Raw genomic sequence first — 22,240 nt, forward strand, 5'->3', positions numbered from 1 at the left:
ACAACGCCTCGACCATACTCACATTTCTCATCCATGTAATATACCCATTCCTTCAAAAAACAGTTCAAATAAACTACAAAAACAACTACTACAACATTACACCACCATCCCGTATGACACTGGCAAATGAGTTTTAGAAGCCAGACCCAACAACAAACTAAATTCTGATCAACTTGGACGACCCGACTAATATCAACGAAACAACTTAGCATACCAAAAACCTCAGAATTAATAACTAACACAACTAGGGGGGACGGGGAAAGGGAAGCCCAACTACTGGGGGTAAGGGAAGGGGATGCCCGAATTAAACCAAACCACAACTGGGGGAGGGGGAGTCGACCGAACCATTGAACAGGGGATGGGGTAACATCAGGACGGAACCACGCAAACAAAGGGGGGGAAAGGGGAGGGGAAGCCCGAATAACTAAAACAGGGGAAGGGAAGGGGAAAACCGACCAGGGAAACGAAGGAACAGGGCATATAGAGGAACTGACCGGCGAAGGAGAAACGAGACGCAACTGACGCGACTGGGGAGGGGGAAAGGGAAAGACCCTTACTGGCGGCGACATAGACGGCGGCGACATAGACGATGATACAAACGCAGGAAATGAAAACCCGACTGAAAAGCTGAGGAAATGAAAATCCGCCGACGGAGACGGAGACACGACTAACCGACGAAGACCGACGAAGATGAAGGCTACAAGCAGCAGGCTCGCCGGCGACTTTCGGCCACCAGCGAGCCTGCTGCGGCGGATTTTGGTGGAGGGAGGCTAGGGTTTCGTGGGTGGGGAAGAGAGAAGGCAGAGAGTTTTAAGGCCAAATATTTGGAGAGAGTATTATTTATATATATTTTATGCCAAGGAGGAGGAGATGGTTTAAGGAGGAGAAATAAGCCCGTAAAAAAAGCAAAATAGGCGAAATAAGAAATCATAAGCAAACACAAATTTACATATCAATTTTATTTCACAAAATGTTAAACTAAAGGAAGGAGGGCAGAAAGAAAGAGTGAGCAAAGGTATATAGTTATGTCCCAATCTATTCTTGACTTGAAGCAAATACACAAATTCTTAAATGAGATAGATTTGTGCAATATATTATTGTGCGACAGGAGTAACTTTTTGTTCTAAATATGTCAATTATTTAGAAATTAGATAAAAAGTTATCCATTAGATAAGGATACATTTTTGCCCTAACTAAATCACTTCTGAAAGTGATTCATTTAAGGTAAAAAGCTACCGTTTAAAATGATTCTTTTAACTTTAAAAAGTGACTTATTTTAACTTAACAAATGACTCCTTTTTAACTTAAGAAGTGCTTCATTTTAGCTAAAATTAGTAGTATATTAACAAAATTATTAGCACTTGGTGCAAACAATACTAATTGTACCAAATAATGGAACACACATATTATTAATATCCTCACAAATTCTCTATCATTACCGGTTATCCTACCCTCTTATCCCCATATTCCCTATGGATTGATTTGCCCATCACCCCATTTGTAAGCATTTGAACAAATCACACTAATAGACCAAGACTTAGACAACCTCTGTCCACTTATCTCAATATGCATGCCTTGAAATTTTGAGAAAAGCCATTCTGCATTGAAATTCCCCTAGTGCACAAGTCATACCATTATATCAACAAGCAACCGCTATTAAAATCTTCTAAACTTTGTTTTTCTACCACAAAATAAGGTTAAACTAGTTTGTATGTCCAGACTATGCCCCAAGTATTTATAGTTTTCATTATTATAATTTACTTTTATAGTTTTCATTATTATAATTTACTTAAAATGATATCATTACATATCATTTGATAGTGGTTAAGACTTTAATATTTAAACTTAAATATCATGGGATCAAATCCTATACAATACATTTACTCTTTTTTTTTTTTTGTATATGGATATGTGGTAAAACAACCTAAAGAAGAGTGCCAAGTGGCGCCATTCCTTAGTTAAGAACACCTTTTAATATATCAGTATAGATGAGGGTTAGCACTCCAGCCCTGAGAGATATTACTCGGGAGCATCTCAACTTAAGTCTACATCTAAAGCTAACTGTATGTAGAAAAATGAAGGAAACTGAAAATCATAATTGCAAAAACTGAATGATTGAGAACCTGCTGAATAGTTGATGAGACAATTGAGGGAAGGAAAGCTAACGAAAAAAGTTCTAACTAATACTAATGTTACACAGGATAAACATCTAATTCACAGTGAAACAGTTAATATGACATGTATATTAAGAACAGATACATCCCTGGTTGGAATCTCCTCGGTATATCACTAGTAGTAGCGGAAACTGACAAGTTGTTTGTACAGGAAATTCAGTGCCAAAAATAAAAATTTAACAAAAAGCACCTGACTTACGCCTCTGTGTTTTTTCAAGTTAAACAAGGATGTATCACTCTGATCCTGCATAACTAAACCTTTAACTTACACCACTCCTGAGGGAAGACGCAGCACAAGCTGTCCACCAACAAGGCTGCAAACAAATTAAGAGATTCATGAAACTTTGCTTCTTCCATAGTGTTAATCAAATATCAAATGATAGGTGACCAAAAACTCACCTTTTAACGTAGTAATAACAGAAATCTGCTAGGATAAAAGTTTGAACAACTTCAGAAAGCAGCACCATTGAAGGCCACAAACCATATCCTAAAGCTGTGAGCAAACGACCATGGGTATCTAGGACCTGCATAAAATTCATATTTGAAGTTAAAATCTCAATGGACTCGTATACTAAGATATCCGCAGGCCATGGACAATTCCAAGCATAAGTCTTCATAATCTATTTTTAAAAGGGGGGGGGGGGAAATGTAAAACGAAAATTCAGCCTTCTGGCCTTGTGAATCTTGATAATTATTCAAACACATGAACAATCCATAACCTTAAAGGAGACAAACTGAGCACGGGATATTAAGGCCTCTAATGGGCCCAAGTTGGGAAGGCAAATTTCAGCAATATCCAGTTTCCAGCCCTCCACTACCCCCCTCCTCTATCCGAGAGAGAAACAAAAGGATTGGAACAATAATTACTTATCCAATACATTTCATGATGAAACAGCAAACCAGGCAATCAAAATACATGCATATCACGTAACTAATATAGACAACTCTTGTCCAAAGAACCTGACATCAATGGAATATGGTCCATACACTTTTCCTTTCCCCTTGCTAATCTTTCAGAACTTTTCCCAATAACATCAATTTTCTATCTAGAATGATGGTTAAGTCATCAACTTCTCTACGGACCACAAGGCCCACAAGGCCCACAAGACTTGGATAACTAAGACAGCAAAACTTCCTGAGTTGATGATAATATTACATTTCATATGCAGTCTTATAAGGAAAGATAATGTTACAAATGAAGTAATCTAGAACTTTATCCTAATATGACAGAAGCGAGTCTATGATGGCCTACACGCACAATAAAAAGAGAAATGCCTAGTTCATAACTGTTATGAAAGTGTTTTTGTTTCCAACATTCGTTTATTGTATTATTCAATAACAAATGTTATACATTGAATTGTACTACCTCTATTTCTTTTTAATTGTTACATTTTGACATTTTACACTATTCACAAATTACACTTTGACCCTCTTTTGTGATTTATTCATGAACTAAACATAGTCATGTGTGATCTTGTTAGATTCGTCTTAGTATGTATTTTATTAATATGTACTTTTTATAATTTTTACAAATACAAAACTAGAGATATATTCTCAGAGTTTTGCATTGACATGCGTAAAAAGTATAAGTGTAATAATTAAAAAGACATGCAAGGAGTAATTGTTGTGTATTAAATTACATGTGTTGTATATTGAAACCAAGTATCACCATTATCTATTACCTAAGTGAGTTCATATGATAATGCATACTTACATGAGAAATGGGAATGAATTTTACGTGCTATAACTCTTATGAATAAGTGATGTAACTCTAATGAAAAAGTGATGTAACTCCAAAAAAAAAAATATATTACAAAAAGATCTCAAAAAAAAAAAATTGGGCTCAATTTTTTTTAAGGAGTATAACTCTAATGAACAAGTGTTGTAACTCTAATCCAATCGTGTAGTTGAGATTCATTCTCATTTCTCATGTACGGAGTATTCTCATGTGATCTTGCCCCTATATACTTTCGCCGTTTTTTTTTTTACTTGCATCATTTATATTTTTGGCATCATATTCTCTTTCTCTCTCCTAGCACATGGGTTTCTTTTTTTATCTCTCTCCTCTTCCTTGGTCCTTGTGCAAACACAAATTATGCAAGTAAAAAAAGAAGTATAAACAAAAAAAATTATAATGGTTGTGAAACATGGCAGCCCTCCCCTAAAAGATTGCATTCAATTGCGATAGTGGATAGATGTGAGGATCACCCATAGTGCCATCACATAAAAAAGAAAGAAAGAGGAAGTTAGATGTGATGTTTGTCATCTTAAGAAATCATATGAGAAGAGACCTTGTAATATGCAACTCCCATCTCATTCCCCTTCCCCGCCCCCCTCGTCTTAACTTATGTTCTTTTCAGCTAAAAAAACCTAGTGAACCAACATGAACTAGACCCTCTCTAACTAAACTGATATCAGATTAAAAATATGTTTTAGTAGCCCTTATAAGAACTTATTATACCTTATCAGGACTTGTTATTTGTGGACTTATTTGACTTTATTATATAGAAAAAAAAACTAGATCTAAAGCTCTTTTTTTATTGCTCAAGTCCAACATATCTTTTACTCATGCTCTTAAATTAAGCATTACTAATTCCTCATTACATAAACTATTTAACTTTCTCATCTCTGCATTCACCGACAGTTTGCTTCTTTTGGTTATCTAGTTATATTTAACTTTCCTTTAGTAATTTTGTCACTTCCATTTATTGCTCTATGCACTAAGGCAGACTTTGGGCATAGAAAGAATGGTGGTTTCGATAGGAAGCTCCATATGTTAACCCAGGTTATAACAATGTCAATCCAGGTAGCAAGAGAAGTTTTAATCCAAGCAACAAAGCCTGTAATTCCAATAGGAAGCTCCACATCTAAGATTAATTAAGAATGTTTTGGCTGCAGCATCAATCTGTCATTATTTACCACCTAGTAACCACCAAATTAACTTACATATCACCCATGGGCAGGGCTGCCTAACAAAAGTCTGAGACAGTTGAATAAGGCATCGTATATAGGGCCTGTTTGGCACAACTACAACTTTGTCACAATAGTCATGAACTATTCAGCTAGTTGTCAACTGTTGTATGTTATAATCATTATCTGATATGACTATATGAGTCAAAGTAGTTGCAAAATGTTTGGCTAGAACTGGCAAAAACTGACCCGACCCGATAAACCAACCTGAACCTAACCCAAAATAAGCAGGCAAAGGGTTAGATTTTCGACCTGTTTAAGTAAATGGATCAACACGAATCCGACCTGAAAACTTAAAAAGTTTAGGTTAACTTGAAAATTTAAGCCGGAAAACAACTCACCTATAACTTGTTTAGGCTTTTGATTTCCAATTTCAGATCAAGCCCATTCATTATGATAAGTCCATATTTATTTTAGCCTAGATTGTTTGCGGTTTCGCCTTTGATTTAAAATGTTGGGCCAACCCCAATTAACTATTTCCTTACTAAACTGGTGTTGCTCTACTCAACGGCTCAAACCCTATTTTCCATTCCCTTTTTGTGCTGTTACACTCCATTGTTTCATTCTCTCTCTCTCTCTCCCCCTCTTTCTTCTCTTTCCTCATTTCCTTCAATCTTATACTCTTCGAACACCGCCACATGACCACACCATGCACCTCCTCAACAACCATCAACACCACCACCTCAATTTCAGTCTTCTCTCTTCAAAAGCCACCGCAATGCAGTTGTTTCCCATGCAAAGGCAGAAGCATTTAGACTTTTACTTGCTGGAAGTCTGGAACATTTAACTTTGAAAAATGTTACTTGTGAGCTTACTTAATTCAATTCAGATTCGGGTTAGATTCAGATCAACCCATATTTTGACCTAAATATAGAGTTAATAGAAATAAATAGCTTCAACTGATAGGTCAGGTCAGCCTGCTTATTTGCAGGTTCATGTTCAATTTTCTGACCCGTTTACAAAAACAGGTCAGGTTGAGGAGGGCTGAGCATTTACATAAACTAATCAACCCGAGCCTAAGCTTACCCAAATCTAATAGCTACTCAAGAAGCTAAAAGCCAGATGTCGAACATGCCCATAGTATATCATATACAATTTATCATGCATTATGATACATTATATAACACTAGCCTCATATGCACGCGATGCGTGAGTTAATGTCAAAACTTGTTATTCTATTATATACTACATCTCTACAATACTTGTGATTAAACTTCAAATGTGAAAGATTAATAAATAGATGAATTTAGATACTTTATATTAATTCGCTAATGTTAAAAACTAACAAAGGTTGTGAGTTATTTTTAATATTAATCTTTTGTGAATGAATTTTGAGCACAAAGAACCGAAATAATGTTAGGTTTGACTTAATTAAATAGTATCAAAGGTAGTGAGTGTTTCAGACTTTTCAGGTGGATATCATATATACCATCTTCTATTTTAAAAAAAAAAAAAATGTCGAGATATTTTTAATTTTTTGATTGAAGTCTTTGATGCATTTACAATTTCTAACTTGTTGAGAATGGCGAGTTGAAATGAGGAAGGAATCTTAAATTATTTTCTTTTGTAATTTTTTTCATTCCATTAATTAGATCATTAAAGGTAATTTAGTATTTTCAGAAGGGGACACCATCTTCCTCACCCTCCCTTATATAACAGAGATGTAAAATATATTTTTATACTACTCCCACCCATTATGCTGTCAAAAATATCTCCACTTCTTTTTTTTTCGTAATAAACAAATTTCTTTAATTCCTTGGTATCTTAGGCACAAAAAAATTGACAAACCAAGGTATAATTGGATCATAATTTCTCCTTAAGACATCATCATGAGAGGACCCTCGAGGAGAAACCTCATACAGGTTCTTCAATGAAACACTAAGATAACTAAAAAATAAAATAAAAAGTTCAAAATTTGGGAATATCTCCTGTCATGAGTACAATCAGATATAATTATATAAAGCTAAATTTTAATTTTAAAGTTCTTTATTGATAGTAGTCATACTAACTTCACCATCATGATGGTTAGTGTCTACAACCACGAGCACTAAACATGGCTCTCAAACCGGCAATTTTCTAAAATGACATGATGCAACCAATGGGTTAACGATAAGTAGAATTCCCTTGCTAATAGCGTTGGATAAACTAATAATGGTAGCAACAGTATGGAATAATGGGAAATACTTCAGTTCTACGCAGTAAAAGGACAAAACAATATCAGCCAATCCAAACAGAAAAGGCAAACATCTTCTCAGAAAAAAGTTAACTCCAGTGCTTTTTGGCTCATACCTGAAGAACCCAATGCGCGCAACTAAAAAATCTCGCCACTCCCAGGGCAAAAACATAATGAGCTGTGAATGGTTCAACAATCTAGAGAGGAAAAAAATTAGAGGTCAGAATCAATTGAAAGAGATGATATCACAAAGTGAATAAAACAATCAGCCCCCCTCCCCTCGATGAACAAATAGGATGATAAAGAATACACTCAGCACAATTAAAGGGCAATTGTGCCTCACTTCTAGCTTCAAGGAAGCTGATGAACTAGATATACCCTAATAACAAGAAATTAAATACGATGAAAATGAAGAATGCTTCAGCAGCCATAGTACCAAATTGAAAATGATAATCTACCTTTGTGTTTTGCATGACTCGTAGCTGCGGTAGCACTGAAACAGCCTCCAGATAGACACAAAATGCCCAGCTAATCCTATTGACAATGTTATGGACAGTGGAAGGATGGATAAGTAGAGACAATACAGCACAAGGTACCACCTAAATCAAAAATCAAACACAGCAGCAAGTCAGTTACAATACATCAATCTAATATTCCATATCAGTGATGAAAAGCAAATTACCAGAGCATATAAGGCTCTGCAAAAGTGGACTTAACAAAGCAGAAAGTACAGAAAGTGCATATATATAATCAGCTTACCGTACAATTGTTAGCAAAGTTACAATGAGCCACGACGATGAAACAGAATTACTCTTTAAGGAAAGTTGTATTCAGAGGCAATGATGCTTCAATAAAGGCTTCCATTTGCAAAAACTCTCTAATACGTAGTAATTTACCCAAACTAATATGCATTTTGCAACATCATACCCTAGCATTACACCACTGGATTCGAAAAATTTCTATAACAACATATCAACTTACTTTAAGGGTATGTTTGGTAATTTGGTTGGACTGAAGACATTTTTGATAGAAAATACAATGGTAAAATAGTAAACCTCTATTTGAAACCCACCAAAAATGTTAAAGATAAAAGAAATAAAAAAAAAAAAATTGAAAATGGAGGGGAAATGATGGATGGGGAAGAGCAAGGCCCCGTTCTCTTGGACTGGGAAAAACTTAATTGAACTGAGAGAAACTAAACTGAAATAAATGAAAACAAGTCCAAAAGAACATGGCCTAAAGAGAAGGTACCGTATAGGTAGAAAAATGTGGCATTCCTTCCTTTAGAAAAAAAAAGTGGTTTCCAATTTTTACCAGACGTCACCAAACAGGATCACCTAGATCACAAGGAAATAGATAACAACAACCACATATGACCTTACACAAACCAATTTACTAATGCTCCTACTAGAAAAAATATTCTAGCACACAATCAATAATCAACTAAAAGTAGCTACGATACAGTAGACCATCCTTCTAGGAAAATTGTAAACTAAAGACTGATAGAGTGAGTTCCAGAAGACTGAATGAAATTAACCAAACAAAAGGCTACATAAGAAGATATAACAATGGACAAATATTTTTCTAGTAAGGATAACTTCCAAAAGAATTACAGCTCAGAGTACAAATAAGCTTCTTCATCATAGTATCTGGCACCATTGGGTCATCTTTACTTTGTCTTTCAATCTTTGAAGTTCGGGATGGTGTGATTCTATATATCAGCATCACAGCTTCCTATTTTATATTCATGTGACTTGCTACTGCCTTTGCCTTCAAGAAACATCCTATTAATTCTAACTTACAGAAGAAAAGATGAAGTATAATGATCTTTAAACTATCTTGGAATCGACACAAAGAAAAGGGCAGTGTTGACCGCTTAAGCATGAAAAGATTTAAACAAGAGGTAGCTTTTAGATCATTTGGTCTCCACGATAGAGCTAATTCTAGGGTAAATATACAATATATATATATATCAGAAACAGGCAGCGCCTCATCATCACAATAAGATTGCAACTTAATTTCGCACCTTCAAGATGCAGTGCAGTCCTGTAAGCAACTAAACATATCACTAAACAAAGTTAGGCCTGCCCATTAACAAGACTGTAAAACAGGGCCGTAAGCACTATTATTTACTCTCTCTGGTTTTTATTCATTTACCCACTTCTTTGGCACAGAATTTAGGACACATAGGTTGTGAGTCATAGGAGGAAAGAGAAAATATAAATTCATTGCATATTGTATCGAAGATAATGTTGTAGACCAAGAGAAGAAGAGTTAAAAAACTTTATTGTAAAGATAATAATATAAAATTGATAGAATCACTCCAAAAACAGGAAAAAAGAAGAAGTGGGTAACCTAATAAATGACAACCCAAAACGAAAAGTGGGTAAGCTAATAAAAATCGGAGGGAGTACTTGCTAACATGGAGTCTTACAAAGCCATCACATGCCAGTAAAGGACAGCTTCCTGCGCAACTAACAAAGCTACATGCATGTGACACCTTAAGAGCGCATGCATCCTAGTAACCATGCCAGTAGAAGAGAAAAAGAGGAGCTTCTTTGAAGAGTATACTCCCTGCATTCCTAGGTTTAGTCAGTATAACCACTTTTTCTTATTCCATGATAAATACCACTTGATAATACCAATAAAATATTAGTCGTAGCTTCAGAATAGTAGGCTAGCAGTGCATACTGGTCATGTACGGATACTATTGCAACAAATAATAAATCCTTGATTCCCTTCGTACAAAATAAGTAATAAAGAAAATTCTTCATCTTCGTGCAACTCAACATCGACCTCAAACATGTAGTATTTCAGAAAAGAAGGACTTAGTCCTTACACATAGAATATAAATCCAAGTTTGTTGGCATCAAGAAGAAAAAAGAGAAACACAGTAAAGGACATCCACGCTCGCAAACCGCCATATATACTTAGAAGAAAAGGCCGGGATAGGAGGCCCAAACCAGCACATTTACACAGTGCAGGATATCTTTTGCAACATAATCAATATAACTGATCATTCTGCTACATATGCCAACAAACCAGGATCATATAACATTTAAAGCTGTCAATCCCTAAAATTAGTTTAGCGCTTAAGCTACTTTGGAAAGATAACAATGATGTGAACACAAACATATGAAGTAACCAGATGTTTTTTTTTTTTGAAAAATAACAAACCAAGATAAATGAACCAAGAAAAGAATACCAAGATGAAGTTTGCACAAAGCACTTTCTATAAAACTCAACAAGCAAAACAACGATAGCAGACTTACCACAAAGTAAATAGCAAAGTTGTCTTTCTCCTCCATATAAGTGGACTTCAGTCTAAAACGAATCATATAAATAACCCAAAGGGTTGTCGCCAATGTTGCTGTATCTAGTAATGTGTGAATATCATATTCCATCACAAAACTACAGTACAGTCTAACAGCTAAAAATATAGCTGTAAGTTCTTGAGATTTGAGTGAAAGTCCTGCAATAATGGGCCATATCATAAAAAGTAATGTTACTGTCTTAGACAAACAAATTAAACATAATAAACCATAAAACCATTCTCAAATTAGACAGCACCAAATGTAGTTCATAAGAGTACCGACGACGAAACAAGTATAATAGGTTTGCAATACAATCAAGGCCTATCTAAGACATTAGAAAAAATTCATCCTCAAAAAGAATACAGCTTTAACTCTTTAATCATCAAATCATGCGGAAAATCATCAAGTTTAACACCAGTAATCAAATTATCACTCTTTCGTTAGCCGTATATAATAATACAACAAATCAGAAACAAGAGTTAATTACTGTACAATCAAACAATTTATAATTAAAGTTAACATACTACATCATATACTTCCAAAATTACTAACTAAAAATCGAAAATCATACTTTTTGCAGAATAATAAGATTGATAACCTAGATTCTAAATTACACCTCAATTGCATGCACTTACTTCAAAACAAAGAATAACAAATCCAACCTACTTTAACCAAAATTGAACTCCAATCAAATTCATCAAAAAAATCTAAAAATTGAAGCAGGTCAAACAAATTGACTCATAGATCAACACATGCAACAAAACAAAACCATGAAAAACAAAAACACGAAAGATCTAATCAAACTAAACTTTCCTGAAAACCTAAAAAAAGAAAAAAGAAAAAGAAACAAACCAGCGCAAGTTTTCTCTTTGGTGAGCTTGAAGATGAGGACAGCAATACCAATGGCGTGAACAGCTTCAGCGGCAACAAAGAGATTATCGTGATCATGAACCACCATACGAAGGAAAACAAGTGCAGCCATGGCTGCAACAACCGCAAGAAACGCCTTCATCTTCGGTGGTTGTCGCCGCACCCATAGATTTACCGCTTGTACAGGGCTTCTTTTACCTCCCTTCATTTTCTCTCTCTGTTTTTCTGTGTGTATGAATGTGTGTGGAAAAAAGTTTTGTTGGGCGTTGAAAATGGAGTGACAAAAGAATAAAAGATGGAATTTGGGCTTAATTGAGTTGAAATTTTAGAAGTGGTTTGTTGGTTGGAAAAGGAATTGGACTTTTTTTAGGAGAGAGAGAGAGTGTGTATGAATTATGACTATTGATTAGGTGACCGGTTTTCATTGGTTTTGTTTACGTAGTTATGTTGTTTGTTCCTAGGAAGTAAAGGGCCACGTAACGTTTTCTAGTCTTCCTTGTTCCACAAATTACTATTAACCCCTTTTTTTTTCATAAATTAATGATAAGATTAGAAGGAGTTTGATGGTCTACCATGATGCAATATCTATATTGGGGATTTGATTTTAATCTTTTATTATATATAAATTTGTTTAAAAGGAAAATATTACTTTTAATTAAAACTAATTTTTGTATTTTTGGTGAATTATATTGTCTTTTTAGTATATAATGGAAAATCTTAATAAGCTAAGGATGATGGTGCTCTCACACTTGTTTATATATCATTTTTTGTCTCCTTTATTAAAAAATAATTAATAAAATAAAAAATGATTGCTTAATGATAAGATATTTTTGAGAATAAAGTCGATATGATAAATTTTACAGGTGTCACTTTTACTTAAGTAGGAGGAATTAGAGTTTCGCAAACTAATTCCAAGATAATCATGCTAAATGTTCTTAAACCAAACCATCTTACATGCTTGAGGGCCAATAGCATTATCTTACATTCTCCCGTAAGATCTCCTTTCGTTCACTTCGTCTTCCACTCTCTTTCCAAACTCTAAAGAGATTGATGAATTGCAGATTATCAGGAAAAAAAATCAAGCAATTAGCGTCAATGAAGTTCATTCAGTGAACCAAGAGTTTCAAGTATTTGCCGATCGTTGTACCAAAATCTCTTGGATCAAGAAAAGCACAACATTGAAACACTTCACAAGAAAAAAAGATGAAACACACAAAAAAGGATAATGTTCTACAAGAAAATGTATTGCAAAACGAAATAAAGAAGGATGATTCAACAACAAAGACAAGAAAAAAAAATAGAAACTTGATAAACAAACGTTGAAGGAGGCTACTTCAAAGCTTGAAGATGCATTACAATAGCATATAGGAAGGACTTGTCAAATGGATGGATTAGCACCCTCTAAAGCTTCTTTGCTTTTATTTGAACACATTGTCGTTCTTTCTCTATCACGCAATATAATGTTCAACAAGGTAACACACAACTATTTCCTCTTTTCTTAAAGCTTTTTCTATTATTTCATAAGTCCACAAAAGCAATGTTGTCCTGCCTATCTCATATCTTCACAACCAAGTAAAATATACCCATAATTTACGTAAAACTTTGAGAATAAAGGAGGGCCCAACTAATCATTTTGTATCATTCTCACATCATAGGAAGCTCTCATCCTCAACTTAATGACATTGATTGTGTAAAGAACAAACGGTAAGGTTAAAGTCCATGTTACCATGTGTAGTTGTTTCCCTAGTCGTGCATGCGGCCTGCTTACTTCACAATAACATCAAAAGAGAAGTCCGGGCATCTAAATGCTTATCGATGCTAATATGAGGAAGCTAAGTGTATTAGGTGTGTTGGCACGAAGGGAAGGAGATTGCTAAGAAAAATGTTTTGTATTGATGTTGGAATGATGCTTACAATGTGGTTTGAAGGGATTACAAAAATTAGCCCCGTGCATAATTATATGGGCACATACGACCAAGAGTATTACTAACCTCCTTGATGCACTTTATAACCTATGCATTAACTAGCTATGAGATCATAATGCCACATATTGGTTAGCATATCCATGAGGTCACTATTAAATATCTTACCTCCAACGTCTTCAGTCAATTTAAACTTTCATGTTCACCTACAGAGGTTGATCTAGGATATATGTGTTGGGTGGGTCATAAGCCTTCAACTAAATATGTTTTTTGTCTCTAAAATAAGGTTTTATTATATCATACATAATTATATGGAGAATATATATCTATATGCTCCTTGAATCTTTCGTTTTTCACATTTGAGTTGAACACATACCAAGAGACAATCCATATTCACATATTATTGTGTGAGAAAAGATAAAAGTGCAAAACACCAAAAAAAAAAGTACGAAAGATAAAGCATTATATTTCACTATTCTATTTTCTTATAATGTCTACTTTTAATAGTACAATCTCCTTTCTGTAATTTTTCCAAAATTATTAGGACTTATTAAGTTCAAAACTTATTTTTCAAGGTGAAGTGAATACAACCTAATATTTGTAGGATAAGAATATATCATATCATAAATTAACAATCATACGGATAAAATGCAAAAATAAAATAAAATAAAGAGCAGTATAAAAATTGTGCTAACGAGGATGTAGTATAGTGCATATTTAAATAATGTTAGTTGTTAGCTCAATCTAGTAATTTAAGAGTACATTTAAAGAAATAAAAAGATGGACTAGAAAGTTAAATAATAGTGACATCTAAGGAATAGAGCACATCAGGCATCAGCACGCTGCTGCGAGAGAAATTATTATAAAAGGGGTTTCGAACCTTGCACCGGCGCTTGCATTAAAATCATTTGATGACCAACTGCGCCACAGACTTATTCTACCTAACTATTAAGCACGTTAATACTTATTTGAATTTTTCGTTATGGGGCGAGCCAAGGCCCGAATAGTCCCCCCCTGGGATCTGGCCCTGTTCATGAACAACCCAAGAGGCAATTCAAATATTTTATGTTAGCCTATTCCCAACCCTAAAATATCATCTCCTTATTTGATAAAGGATAAATTGCAAATTAGCACATTTTATGACACTAATTTTGTGAACTAGTATCGTTTATATTTTTATATCAACTCGTACCTTAAATACATAAATGTTTTATTTTCAGTTCCTTGCACCAAAATTTCACCCAAAATGGTAAATTATCCGCTATTAACCTTCGAATTCCATCCAAAACTTGCACGTGAATTGCAAATGTCAATGAAAGTAATAGCTCTCCCGCTCGCCCCTATTAAACCCCCTATTTAAAGTCCTTCCTTCCCAATCTACAAATACTTTCCTCCATCTTCTTTAAAATCTCTCTAATCAAACGAAATTTAGATTTAGGGAATGGTTTTCAAGGTAAATATAATTTTAGAGATTTTTTCTCCTCAATTTATTTTTGTTTTCTCACTGCAAAATTAGGGCTAAATTTGTTTTGGCATCTTGCACAAGGATGTCTTCTTTCAAGTTTGCATCTTTCTCAGCCAAATGTCCAAGCTAGAAAATGTGGATGTGGTGTCCTAGTTGCTAAAAGAAATCATGAACCATTGACAACCCAGGAAGGAACTCTATTAGATGCAAGCTAAGTTTTACGATGTGTGAGAATGTCCTATCACAAATGCCTTTTTCCCTTTACTTAATATATAACTAGTTATTAGGCCCGGGCTATGCCCCGGGTAAGAAAAAAATTTCATTTATTAATATTATACTTTGATATGATAACACTAAATACAACTTGGTCTAGTGGTTAAAACTTTAGTACATGAACTTGAGGTCACGGGATCAAAACCTATACTATGCAATTTCTACTTTTTTTATTGTACATGGATTACATGAATTAAAACTCCTTAGGGAGAGCGCCACGTGGCACCGTTCCTGATTTATGCACGCCTTTTAATATATTAGTATAGATGAAACCCCATCACCGTCATATATTAGTTGCTTTCCCCTTTTCTTTTCCATAGAAAATCACCCGTACAAAAGTTTTGATTTAGCAGGCCTATCAAGGTTAGGCCTTTGTCTAATTGACTTCATTTTCATCCTCATTATCTGATAAGTGAATTAGGGCATTGTATTAACACAATTACATCAATAATTCACATAGTATGAAATTAGGGCACTAAGATAATAAGCAAAAGTCAGTCTTTAATCGTACATTTTTTGTATGACCAACAGTACACCAATCAATGTAATTATACTAGTTTAACATATATAAGCAACTGCATATAAAGGCGCATAAAAGTGGAAAAAAGAAAGGGATATTATCTCATATGATTTTGACATATAGGTCATTTCCTAAATAACCGTGACATTTTCACCTCTATCGCTGACAACCCTAAACTTGTATTTTGTCATTAATGGTAAACATAACGATATTAAGTATTTGAAATTTATAATTAAAAACCCAAATTTTACATATATAAAAAATGTGTTCCCCTTTCTTATTCTCCATTCCATTAACATGTCTTCCTTGATTTATTTTTTCCAAACCAATAACTTGAATTCCTTCTTCGATTCATTGAAATAACTTGAATTTCTCGAAATTGTTACAACATCCTTGGTGGCTTGCCTCTGTCCAATATTCTCCAGGAGTGGCTCTCATTCCCCCCCGCCGATGACTCTCAAATTGTTTCAACTGATGTTTTGGCAGTACCTTTCCGCAACTATCTGGTAGTTTCGCTAGTTGTGGTCCATATTTGTCAAAACTATAACCTTTTTACAAAGATGACTTAGCGCAACTGAGACTTTAAGTGCAAAGTATGACAGAGAAGAGGTAAAAGAATTTACTGTAGGTCAAGAGAAATTGGTTAAAGGGAGTAAAGAAGATGAAAAAGTGAAAGGGGAAAAAGGAGTTAAAACGAGTGAGTGAAAACAAACGCAAATTGAAGACAAAAAAACACAAGTTTTGGAGGAAGTTAGAAGGTCAATGTTGGAGAATTGACCATTTTGGCTGGAATTCTCTTGCAAAATATTGAAATAAAACATTTATATACTATAAGGTACTAGCTGACAAAAAAAAACATACAAAGTACTAGTTTACAAAATCAATGTCATAAAAGGTATTATTGATTCATATTTTTTCCTTCAATAAAGCCTCTCAAGCCTTAATATTTCGCTGAGAATATACTAAAATCTTAAAGATGACTCCAAAAACTCATGTTTATGATAGTTTGGTTGTTTCCTAAATCTTCTGAACCAACATTAAAGTCGTCAACAAGCCTTTAAAGGAAGACTCAATAAACCAAATTCGATATTGCAAAATCATAAAGACGACTTAGGAACTTATCCAATGTATAATTCCCCGTGATGAACTTCATAATTGGTAACGTGCCTCCTATGGGCCTGGCCCGTGTTTTATATTATTTTATTGAATTTTTGATAGTTTTAGGCTAAAAAACAAAGGAAAGGGGTGATAGGCCTACGGGCCATCCAGGCGGGCTCGTGTCGGTACGGGCCTGAAATAAAATTTCTTGACCGTGACAAGCCCACGACCCACGTAATGGACAACGGGTCGGGTCGGGCCCGAGCCACGTGCTGGCCCGACCCATGCTCACCTCTAGGTACAAATATGACCAGAAATGAAATTTGCCCATTGCTGGCCTTTACTTAATACGATTCATAAATCTAGTTTTATGCAGATAAACAATCAAGTAATAAGTTCTTGCATGCTAAAAACTAATCTATGTTGGTTTATTAATAAAAAAAACAATTTCTTGTGATATGTTCTTTAAGCAATGAAATTACTAGGAACCTAAGTCAATTATCCTAATTATCTGACTTTATTGTTGGAACATTATATAAGTGTTTGATTAGCAAAAACAAATATGTGAGGTGATGAAAACAATATAAAATAAAGAAAAGAGATTAGAATATACAAGAATAAATGAATTATCTAATGACTTGGATTATGAAAAACTTGTTTAGTATATATCTTCAAGAAATTAAATTTGGAATTGAAATATTAAGGACTCGTATGAATATATCTTTATCGCCTAGATCTCAAATACCGCAAGAAGAGGAATCTTGAAGCTTGAATGGAGATTGAAGGTTATGTTTTTGAAGTGTTTAAAGCCTTTAGATTTGGAGTACAAGAGGAATATATTTAGAGTATAGCAGAAGAAATCGTATTATGAAGTCATGTGAAGTGTGTCAATTTTTCCCAAAACCCAAATGGTACGAGGTCTATTTACATGCATGGAAAATCATAAAAACGAGATTGATGCATGCTTTCATTCATTAGTGATGTGCAACATGCATCAGCTCCTACGCTTTTGAATTTCGATATCTGACTTGATTTCACGTGTGCTCATCCTGTTGCGCAAGACGCATCATACTATGTGTCGTAGAACCACGGTTTTGTACTGGTGTTGATTGTTATTTGAAATTATAATATTCTTTTTATCTTTCATTTGATGTTATCATTTAAATTCAAAAATCAACTATCTAAAAGATAAAATTTGATATTTCATAATAGCTTCTAATTTAGGAAATATTTATTAAAATACAATTAATTATCAAGAATAATTAATTGGACTTTATGAAAATGAGCTTAAAAATACAATTAATTATCATTAATAATCAATTATGCTTTTAAAACTAGGCTCGAAACCTTTCTAATTAATAGAATAGACTTAGTGTTCTTAAAATGGTCTTGCGCTTAGCTCTTTGGATTTCTCCCCTTTGGACCGAACCAATTAGGGCGACTGTATATCACTGCGTACGAAATTGGATAGACACGATTACGTGTCTATAATTATGAGATCCATTGTACAATTGCACTTTAATTTATATAAGGCGCTCCTCCGCCATCAAAACTACCTCTTACACCACCCTTAAACAACTATTATACTATTGAGTGAAAGTTAGTTTTGTGACTGTAAAAAAGATGAAAAGAAAATCCAAAGAAGAATTTGTACCCATCATAATTATCCTTAAATACCCCAAAATTCAAAATCATTTACAGTTTCCGATATAAATTCACAACCACCCGGTCACACACAACATGAGATTGCTCAACGCATTAATGAAACAAGTCAATAACAAAATTTATCTGATTATTTCAATATTTAATGGTGCCGGGAGCAAAATTAAAGCTTTTTGAAGGTTTGGAAGCATGATTAGAAGAATTGGGTGCGAATATATTATCGTCGTGATGGATGACGACGTTCAGCGAGGAGAGAGAAAATTGAAATATGGGATAATGTGGACCAATATATGAAGGAATGAAGGATGAATATTTCTTCTAGTAATAAGTGGTGATCAACGAATACCTGATCTTTTTAAGGAAAATGTAGGAAAGAAACCTCCGTCATTAATGAAGGAAATGGAGGAAGAATGATGAGAGATAAAGGAGGAAAATGGGGAAGATATGTTGCCACCGGTGTGGTTTGTTGCCGGTGGCTTTCATCTGATTTAGGAAGATAGAAAATTGGGTGGAGAGTGAAAGAAGAAAGACATACAATAAAAAAGGGAGACAGAATAAAGATTTATGAAATTAAAAGAAAAAAAAATAATATCAATTTACCTATTTAGCGAGTGATATTGTCATATGAGTCCAATAAAAGACAATATCCCCTAAAGTTAGCCTATGTATGGGAATAACAATGATGCCACCTAAAGTGATCTATATTCATGATCACGTTAACAATAACATCTCGGCTCAATATGAGTTTGATCATTCATCTATCTGGAATAAATCGTTATGTGGCCCATAGGCCGTAAGCGGCTCATTTACACTATTTAAGGGCCATGGTAAGGGGATCTCTCTCCACTCTCTACAAATTACCGTACTTTCTCTATGATATCTATCCATCTTTGGGTACTGACTTGAGTGTCGGAGGCTCCATCGTGGGGACCCACCCCGTGCTTGGAGTTCATCTTGCAGGCACATTTAACCGGCGAGGTTCAATGATTGTTATACATGGCGACTTCGTAATATTAGGTACCTTTTTGTTTAATAATACCGGAACAATTGGCGCTAGAAGGAGGGACAATAATTAATTATTGCTCCGAAACCTTTTTTTTTAGGGGAAAACATAACCAAAATATATTAATCACCAACAATATCCAATTCCGCCAAGGCTAGCACACCTTGAGGGAAATTGTTAACAAAAACATGCTCCCTCCCTGCTGAAGGAACTACTCTAGCACAAAAATGAGCAACGGTATTTCCCGCCCTCTTAACATGAGAAAATAGGCAAGCATTAAAGCTATCACCAAGAATGCATATGTCTTCCATGATGAGATCAACAGGACTTCTACCCCAATTTTTTTCGGCGGACTACTTTCACTAGGGCGAGGGCATCACTCTTCATTTCAATGTTCTTGTACCCCAGTACCTGAGCCATCTACAGCCCCCACTTCATTGCCATAAGTGATGCCGACCAACGAGCACCATGCCTACGCATCCCTGCCGCGACAATTGTGGCTTCCGTATTCCGCAGCAGGCCCGGCTAAGGCCCTGTGCAGGGTGAACAACTGCACAGGGCCCCCAAAATATAAGGGCCCAATCATTTAAATTGTCTGCCCAAAGTAAAAAAAAAAAAAAATTCCAACTCACGCGTTCGCCAACCAATATCACGCTTTTCCCTTTCAATTTCCCAAACCCCATGAACTGGTAGTATGGTACCTATGTCGTTCCTTATTCCCAAGATAATTAAATCTTCTCCATTACAATTCTCAAAAAAATAAAGATTACAAAGATAGTTTCTTTTCTGGTTTACCCATTTAACAAAGAAAACAAGTAATAAAACAACAATTATAGATGAACATACGAACGAGAATGAAAGAAACTCATGTTGAAAAGTCGTGAAAGAGAGATTAAAGGAATGAGGAGAGAGAAAGAAGGGTTTTGATGGGATAAGAGAAGTGAAGCTGCAGCAAATTGAAGAAAAAAACTTACAGAGAATGGATGAATATGGTGGGTGGCAATGGCTGAATGGCACTTGACAGAGAATGGATAATTTATATAATTATTTTTTGAGGGTAATTTCTAACTTGTGAAATTTTGTTATTTAGTTATTTTTTTTATAATCAGAAATTTTGGTTAATTTATTACTATTTTCTGATTATTTTTTTGCCAAGTGAATCGTTGAATTGTCAAATTTTGATTTTTATTTATTAATTGGACAATATTTGGTGATTCATGCTTTAAATTTTATTTTCTCTGATTCATGTTCGTTTAAAATTTATTACCATTTGAGGCCTCGTAATTTTATTTAAGACAGGGCCCCTAACTTGAACAAGACGGCCCTGTTCCGCAGCACTGCCCCTAGACCCACACCTCCACCCTCCATCACATAAGCATCAGTGTTGAGCTTCATGTTTCCCGATCCCGGTGGCAACCATTCAGCCCGCGACACAATATCCCGGAAATCTCGAAGATAGAGAGTAGTGGAGATCAGTGGATGAACGAACATTAATCACATGCTAATCCGCGGCACGTTTTCACACTAGTAATTAATTATCGAGCCACTCAAAATTAGCTAGTCCGAAAGATTGAAAAATCATGAATCGATCTATATTCATCAACATATTAGTGATAATCTCAAGTGTCCAAGAGGCGGGCGCGGGACGTACAAATATGTATCATGAGGTATTGTGTTCATTCTTTTATCAAATTCCCAATTAATAATTAAAGTGGATAGAAATCCATGGGAAACATTGACAAAGGTGGAGCCTTTCACTTCCTACACAAACATATAAGATGAAATGACTCAAGATGAAGCTACTGAAGTAAGAGAAGAACTAAATTCCGGTATATTCTGCCGTTACTTGGACGACCTTCACAACTAATGCCAGATTTTCAATTGCTTCTCTCGAGAGCAAGAATCACAACCTTCACAAAACAGAAATCCAATAGAATGATAACTTCTCTATTTGTATTGTTACTTTTAGATATACATTTTAGAATTTGAATTTGTGTGCAATGACTTGAATATTGGTCTGCCTTGGTTGAGTTTGTTGTAACTTTTCATTAAACTAATTATGTACCTTATCAATTTGGGGTAAAAATTATCACTCAATCTCATGTACGAAAGCACACCATATAGCACGCAAAGTGTTAGACAATATGCTTCAATGAAGTCAGAGTATCCAATTGTCTTTCTATACTCTATAAGCTAGTGTTATGCGTGCTAAAATGATACGATGACTTGAGAAATCAAGTTCACCTACTATTATACGGAATAACAATCATTGTACTTGATGTTCTTGTTGGTTTGCGACAGTGTAATGTTGCATCCATCCAACATATGAAGTTGACAAAATTTTCGAGAGACAGCTAGAGGAAGAACCACCACTTTGATTGTCAGAATAGTGGATCATCTCCAATTCGCCATCAAAGAAAAAATCTACTGCAAGCAAGCAAGAATGTAGCTGGTTCAAAGCCTCCACTAGCCCAACGAAACCCATCCATGGCTTACTTACTCGACTCATGCGAAAAGAGATGCAGACCCACTCACTCTTAAGCGAACTTATTGCTACAAATTATAAAAAAATAGAGGAGCAAGCTGATTATGGCAACAGGGAGCAAACAAGTAAGAGTGAGGTTGCAATCACAAGGTGAAACCAACTCAATTTCGCCAAACATCTCTTCATCTTCAGCAATAAGCTAAGTATTTTTATCCTTACAAGTCAAAAAAATCATCACATTATTCTATCTATATGCCTGGGATTGTTGGATGTTGTCATAAATTGATAAATATTGTGTGATTGTGATCATT

At 34.9% G+C, this 22,240-nt stretch overlaps 1 protein-coding gene and 1 long non-coding RNA gene across 2 annotated transcripts; one reads left to right on the forward strand and one right to left on the reverse strand.

The window, feature by feature from the left end:
- Window positions 1-2,098: 2,098 nt before the first annotated feature.
- LOC104905109 (uncharacterized) lies at window positions 2,099-11,901 on the reverse strand. Its single transcript, XM_010693555.4, has 6 exons — window positions 11,484-11,901; window positions 10,590-10,789; window positions 7,776-7,916; window positions 7,434-7,514; window positions 2,574-2,698; window positions 2,099-2,488 (listed from the first exon to the last, which is right to left on the reverse strand). The coding sequence occupies exons 1-6, from the start codon at window positions 11,707-11,709 to the stop codon at window positions 2,440-2,442; spliced, it is 822 nt and encodes a 273-aa protein (XP_010691857.1). The 5' UTR covers window positions 11,710-11,901; the 3' UTR covers window positions 2,099-2,439.
- Window positions 11,902-20,024: 8,123 nt separating this feature from the next.
- LOC109136232 (uncharacterized) lies at window positions 20,025-21,628 on the forward strand. The gene is made up of 2 exons (XR_002041119.3): window positions 20,025-20,501; window positions 20,744-21,628. It is a non-coding gene; the product is annotated as an uncharacterized LOC109136232 (long non-coding RNA).
- Window positions 21,629-22,240: the final 612 nt, after the last annotated feature.

Source organism: Beta vulgaris, chromosome 1 (assembly GCF_026745355.1).
Source record: "Beta vulgaris subsp. vulgaris cultivar EL10 chromosome 1, EL10.2, whole genome shotgun sequence".
NCBI classification, from domain to species: domain Eukaryota; kingdom Viridiplantae; phylum Streptophyta; class Magnoliopsida; order Caryophyllales; family Amaranthaceae; genus Beta; species Beta vulgaris.